This window comes from Actinia tenebrosa, unplaced genomic scaffold (genome assembly GCF_029948245.1).
Source record: "Actinia tenebrosa isolate PJP-AT-01 unplaced genomic scaffold, QUT_ActTen_1.0 utg165__unscaffolded, whole genome shotgun sequence".
Classification (NCBI taxonomy): Eukaryota; Metazoa; Cnidaria; class Anthozoa; order Actiniaria; family Actiniidae; genus Actinia; species Actinia tenebrosa.
The window spans coordinates 8,932-16,060 of record NW_028292594.1 but is presented as its reverse complement, the minus strand read 5'-3'; the positions used below and the strand labels follow the sequence as shown (position 1 = coordinate 16,060).

The 7,129-nt window shown below is 45.4% G+C and overlaps 1 protein-coding gene across 1 annotated transcript; it reads left to right on the top strand.

Moving 5' to 3' along the window:
* Window positions 1–340: 340 nt before the first annotated feature.
* On the top strand, window positions 341–2,179 carry LOC148904356 (uncharacterized). The gene is made up of 2 exons (XM_089025388.1): window positions 341–583; window positions 1,325–2,179. Exon 2 carries the CDS (start codon window positions 1,535–1,537, stop codon window positions 2,171–2,173), a length of 639 nt encoding a protein of 212 aa, XP_088881514.1. The 5' UTR covers window positions 341–583; window positions 1,325–1,534; the 3' UTR covers window positions 2,174–2,179.
* Window positions 2,180–7,129: the final 4,950 nt, after the last annotated feature.

Below are 7,129 nucleotides of genomic sequence, written 5' to 3'. Positions count from 1 at the left end.
ATGTGTGTAAGTATGTGCGTAAGTGTGTGTAAGTGTTAGTAAAGTTTCGAAAATGTGTGTAAGTATGTGTGTAAGTATGTGTGTAAATGTGTGTAAGTGTTAGTAAATGTTGGAAAATGTATGTAACCATGTGTGTAGGTGTGTGTAGGTGTTAGTAAATGTTGGAAAATGTGTGTAAGTATGTGTGTAAGTATGTGTGTAAGTATGTGTGAGTCAAAAGACACTATTTTGGACAGTAATTATTTAGTCATAAATCTATATTTTTAATTAGGAATGCCTCGTGTACACATAGGAATGTAATTCTTTAGTTAACTTTTTGCGTGGAAAATGCGTGAGCAAGAAATAATTTCCGTACGTAATTACATTACAGTGAGTCATGCCTAGGTTTGGCGCTTGCTTACGTAAGTTCGTGTTTGGGACATCCGGTTTGCGCCTAGGGCGTGCGACATTGCATAGGATGTGTAAGGTCTTAAGAATGCAGGTTTTTCCATAAAAATAGGCCCAAACTAAGCTTAAATCAGTGTAGTAAAAGTTCTTGAAGACGTTGCACATATCAAGACAAGGAATTCTCTACGATGTAAAGGTATGAATCTTTGAAGCCTTTTACACTTATACCTAGGATAGATTTAGGACAAATCTATGTTAATATCGTTAACTAGTCGTTATATTTTATAGTTTAGATTTTCTACATATTTGTTAAGCATTCGTTTCATGTTGTAGTAATTCTAGTCGCATTAGCGCGTAATTTAGTACAAAGTTATTCACGCAGTAGTAATTTAGTAATCACGCTGAGTGTATCTTGTCTTTTAAACTCTTTAAAACGTTTACTATAGGATCGCTACCGCCTTACTCGCTTGTTTAACCTTTTTACTACGATAAATAGCCTTAACTGCGGGATAAAAGACCTTTTCTTTCCAACCTTTAATTTGTTCGCTACTTAAACTCTACACTCAAGGTCATTGTCGCGACCGCGTGTTCAGTAAACCGTGTAATTCTTAGTTTGTCATAAACAAAGGTTAAAATACTTACCTAAAGCCATAGTTAACCTCTAGTCAATTTTTCCTATTGCTTTTTCCATTGGTTTAGTTCATTTTAAACGGTTTACCGACTTGTACATTAAACTTTGCAACCTAGTAATTTTCACTCGCGTATTGTAAACACTGCTAATCAGTATGCAATATTCAAATTACCTGTGACGTAATTTACGTATTTCCGTTTCTATTTATATCCAGCAAAACTGTATTTTATTCATAACTTTTTAGCTATTTAGATAAGCTACAAATTTATTTTATCTCATTGTAAATATTTTTCTTGTTTTCATTAGAGATATCCTGTAATCTCGTTCCCGTTTTTTTTTCATGTATTGTAAAGTTGTGTGAATTTTTCAATAAATTCTTTTGTCAAAACCACTTGCAATCTGATTCATAGCTGAGCGCCTTGCCGCCGGTTACATTTTTGGTGTCAGAAGTGGGATTGCAAGAAAGTTGACATTAGTAGTTACTGATTATTTACCAACGGGAACGAGACTGAAATCATGGCAGAAGAAGCTGTGGCTGCACTCACAGAGCAATTGGCTGCACTCAAGGCACAGCTGGATGGCATGCAGGCTGAAGGAGGACCCCCTGCCCAACCTGTTTTTGCACCAGTGGTAAAAGTGACAGTGCCAAGGGAGAAGAAGCTGAGGAAGTATGCTGGTGGCAGAGACGACAAAGTGCTTGAAGACTGGATAGCGGATGCACAGAGGTCTGTGGCTGCCCAGAAGTTAACTGGTCAAGAGGCGGTGGATTTCCTGTACCATAGCTTAGAAGGTGCGGCTCGAGATGAAGTTCGACTAAGGCCTGTGGATGACTGGACAGACCCGGAGGGTTTCTTCAGGATTCTGAGAGACGTCTTCGGAGAGAAGCTCACCAAGACCCAGCTTCTCCAGAGGTTTTTCGCCAGAAAACAAGGTGACAGGGAGCCCATCCAGGACTTTGCCCATGCCCTGATGTCAATGGCGGAGCACATAACCAGAGTACACGTAGGAGCCCTGGAAAACAAGGACCAGAACCTCAGAGACACATTCGTTGAGAACTTGCGTGACAACCTGTTGCGCAGGGATCTCAAGCGCTATATCAGAGAACATCCCGAGAAGACCTTCAACGAGGTGAGGCAAGAGGCCTATTGTAGCTAGGAAGACACAGATAGAGGAGCACATCGCCATGCAGCGGCCAAGGAGGTGTTGGTGGAGAGCAACCAAGTAAATGCCATCCAAGAGCTTACAGCAGGACAGAAGGCCCTGGTGGAGAGGCTCATGCAGCAACAAAAATTGCTGGATGAGCAGCAGAAGCTGCTAACCCAACTTACCATGAAGTTAGCAAGCCCATCACCACCACGAAGTCCCCCACGTGGTCCGAGGAGATGTTACAACTGCCACGAGCTTGGACATCTTCGGCCGAACTGCCCAAAGCCCCTGAAAGACAAGGCACCAGCAGCACCACAGAAGGAGTCAAACTCCAGCTCTCCACGGCAGTGAGCCACGCCGTGGAGAGGAACTGTAGTGGCTCTAACTCTCTTTTTCAGAACGAAAAGGTTGTCGGGACAAGTCCCACAGTGGTGGCGAGGATTGGCGGAGTACCTGTGAAAAGCTTAGTGGATACGGGCTCCATGGTTACCCTCATCACCGAGTCGTTCTACAGGGAAAAGCTACAGCCAACCCTAGGAGACCTACACCCTGAAACAAGATTACTGCAGCTGCGAGGAGCTAACGGTTTGGACATCCCTTACATTGGATATATCGTCGCTACAGTAGAGATCGGAGGAGTGGTGGTCCCTGGGTGCGGCATCTTCATCACGAAGGACACAGCAGCCACTACAGTAATGCAGAGGAGGGTACCTGGCCTACTGGGAACCAACGTTCTTGGGCAGGTGCCCCAATACCAACAGATCCTGCAAGATGAAGAGAAGAAGAGTAAACGTAAAACTGGGTTCGTGAAAGTAGCCGGCTCAGACAAAGTCTGGGTCCCTGCTTTCACAGAATCTGATATCTTGGTCACAGGCCCATCATGGGGCACTGATGCTGTGATCGAACCCCTTGGTGTACCAGTAGAAGGAAACCTCACCGTGGCCAGTACTCTCGTGGATACTACCAAGACGTGTTACTATGTCAGAGTTGCCAACCAGACGGCAAAGGACATATGGCTAAAGCCGAGGACGCGGATTGGAATTGTGCGAGAGGGAGAGATGGTCAAGAGAGGAGAGCAGTTGGAGTTCCTACACGAGAATAACATGGTGACAGTGTGCTGTAACCTTAGTGCTGACCCTCAGATGCCACCCCAACGGGAAGCTGTGGGCAAAGTACGTTGGCAAAGGATACAGAAACCCCCTCACGGGATTACCCTGGAACATTTCCCCGGGACGGAACTTCAGAGGGAGAAAGCTCTCCAGATGTTCGAAAGAAATGAAGAGGTGTTCGCTTCATGTAAGGAGGACCTTGGCTGTACAAAGACAACATATCATCGCATCTACACAGACGATGATGTGCCTGTCACAGAGCGTTACAGAAGGATTCCTCCAAACCAATACCAGGAGGTGCAACAGCATCTACAAGACTTGCTAGAAAAAGGAGTGATATGTCCAAGTGAGAGTAACTATGCCTCCCCAATAGTGCTTGTACGAAAGAAGTCTGGAGCCTTGAGGATGTGCGTCGACTACCGGAAGCTGAACCAGAAAACCAAGCGTGATCAGTACCCCCTACCAAGGATAGAGGAATCACTGGAGGCACTGCGTGGCGCAAAGTACTTTTCCACCATAGATCTGGCATCAGCCTACAATCAAGTTGAAGTCCATCCTGATGATCAGCACAAGACTGCGTTCACAACGCCCATGGGTTTGTTTCAGTACACTCGGATGCCGTTTGGACTACAGAATGCCCCAGCGACCTTCCAAAGGTTGATGCAAGGAGTCTTCCGAGAGGACATACTTCGCAGCCTGATGGTCTACCTGGACGACATCATAGTCTTCTCATCCACCATTGAAGAACATCTTGAGCGGTTGGAAACGGTATTCAGTAAGCTGAAGCATCATGGATTAAAGGTTGAACCAACCAAGTGTCAACTCTTCAGAGATCGGGTGTCCTACCTGGGGCACGTGGTCTCTGCTGACGGTGTCGAGACAGACCCTGAAAAGACAAAGACAGTTAACGAGTGGCCAGTCCCCCAGACAGAGCGCGATGTGCGATCATTCCTTGGTTTCGCGTCATACTACAGAAGATTTGTCCCCAAGTTCGCTCAAGTGGCAGGTCCGCTGCACAAGTTAGTTGCTGAGCTCGGGAGCGGAGGAAGTAACAAGACCACCCGGAAGCAGATTGGAGTACTGTGGACAGAAGAGTGCCACAAGAGCTTCAACAAGTTAAAGAATCTACTAACCTCAGCACCAGTGCTGGCCTACCCGGACTACACCAAGCCCTTCATCCTAGAGACGGATGCGTCCAACGAAGGATTGGGAGCCGTGCTGTCCCAAGAACAGGACGGAAGAGTCAAAGTGATCGCTTATGCCAGCCGAGGCCTGAGAGGTGGAGAGCGAAACATGGAGAACTACTCATCGAGGAAGCTGGAACTACTAGCCTTGAAGTGGGCTGTATGTGAGAAGTTCAGGGAGTACCTGCTGGGATCGAAGTTTGTCGTCTACACAGACAACAACCCGCTGACATACCTACAGTCAAAGAGTAAGCTGAAAGCTGTGGAGCAGAGGTGGGCTGCAGAGTTAGCAAACTTCAACTTCACCATCAAGTACCGCCCTGGACGTCACAATCAGAATGCAGATGCTCTAAGTCGCATCAACCGAGATGAAGAACCAACCACAGTTGAAGTAAGAAGTACACTAGCCTATTCTACCAATACTACAGACCTACCAGAAGAGGTACGTCAACATTTGATGGTATCAGCAGCGTTCATAAGCAACACAGAGACAAGTGCGCTGGAGGAGCAAGCAACCTCATTCCCAACTACACCTCTCACAGAGATCCAACGACTACAGCAGGAGGACCCATGTATCAGTCGTCTCCTCCACTACCGAAACCTTGGACGTCGGCCAAGTAAAAGGCAAAGCCAACAAGAGACAAGGGATACAAGGAAGTTGCTTAGTCACTGGAACAGGATTGAGGAAAGCCATGGAGTTCTCTACCGCCGTACAGGAGTCGGACAGGGAAGTGAGCTTCGGTTACTGCTACTCCCCACATCAATGAAATCACAAGTACTGAAGGGTGCGCACGATCAATGTGGACATCAAGGACAAGACAGGACAGAACAGCTCTTGAGAAAAAGATGTTGGTGGCCCGGTATGCAAGGAGATGTGAAGCAATGGATCTCAATTTGTGAAAGATGTGTCATTGCCAAAGGATCCTACCTTCCAGTCAAGACGCCGATGGGCAGCCTACTAGCTACTAGGCCATTGGAAGTGCTAGCGATGGATTTTACCTTGCTTGAGCCTGCAACAGATGGAAGAGAAAATGTCCTCGTGTTAACAGATGTGTTCACAAAGTTTACAATTGCTGTACCTACCCGTGATCAGAAAGCTACAACCGTAGTCAAGACCCTGATTAAAGAATGGTTCCTTGTGTATGGAATCCCCCAAAGAATACACTCTGACCAAGGCAAGTCATTTGAGGCAGAACTAGTCAAGGAGTTGTGTGCAGTGTATGGAATTAAGAAGTCAAGGACAACCCCCTATCATCCTCAAGGAAATGGGCAGTGCGAAAGATTCAACCGTACACTACATGAGCTTCTAAGAACTCTACCAGCAGAAAAGAAAAGAAGGTGGCCTGAACACCTGAAAGAGTTATGTTACGCCTATAATGCTACGCCTCATGCAACGACTAGATACTCACCCTTCTACCTGATGTTTGGTAGAGATGCAAAGCTACCTTTGGACATTCTACTTCCTGATGATGACAGACAAGTGACAGTAGACAACCAGCAATGGATTACCAAGCACCAGACTCGTCTACGAGAAGCTTATACCACTGTGACACAAAACTTGAAGGAAGCTGCTACCGTCAGAAAGAAGATCCATGACCAGAAGGGCAGAGCACTGGCTGAACCACTACAAGTTGGAGAGCGAGTACTCCTTCGCAACCGTAAAGTCAGAGGAAGAAACAAGATTCAAGATAAATGGGACAACCAAGTGTACAAAATCGTCGAACGAAGAGACAACAATACATATGTCGTTGAAAGAGCTGATGGACATGGAGGAGATAAAGTTGTTAGTCAAGGAGAAATGCAAGTGTGTCCAAGACCAATGCTGGAGATACGAGGACGACACAGGCAAGCTGACAGGTCTAGACAAACATGTACTGCATCGCCAGAATCATCAGATGAAGAAGATGACATTGGAGGAATGACAATCGCCTTTCAACCAATGACAGAACCAGCTGAACCTGATGATGATGATGATAGTGATGATGCGTCTGAGGAAGAACTGGCTGCACCTGTACTCCGACGTTCCACAAGGACAACGGCAGGCCAACACAGCAACCTCTATAATCTTCCAAGATCCGCACTTCAGCACTGACGAGTCCACCTGCGTATCATTGTTCCTGAATTTGCTCGAGGACGAAGCAAACAAAAAGGAGGGGCAAGTGTGACAGAGTCAAAAGACACTATTTTGGACAGTAATTATTTAGTCATAAATCTATATTTTTAATTAGGAATGCCTCGTGTACACATAGGAATGTAATTCTTTAGTTAACTGTTTGCGTGGAAAATGCGTAAGCAAGAAATAATTTCCGTACGTAATTACATTACAGTGAGTCATGCCTAGGTTTGGCGCTTGCTTACGTAAGTTCGTGTTTGGGACATCCTGTTTGCGCCTAGGGCGTGCAATATTGCGTAGGATGTGTAAGGTCTTAAGAATGCAGGTTTTTCCATAAAAATAGGCCCAAACTAAGCTTAAATCAGTGTAGTAAAAGTTCTTGAAGACGTTGCACATATCAAGACAAGGAATTCTCTACGATGTAAAGGTATGAATCTTTGAAGCCTTTTACACTTTACCTAGGATAGATTTAGGACAAATCTATGTTAATATCGTTAACTAGTCGTTATATTTATAGTTTAGATTTTCTACATATTTGTTAAGCATTCGTTTCATGTTG

Excerpts from the sequence above, each read along its gene's own strand:
- LOC148904356 (XM_089025388.1), top strand. The coding sequence starts at position 1,535 with ATGGCAGAAGAAGCTGTGGCTGCACTCACAGAGCAATTGGCTGCACTC.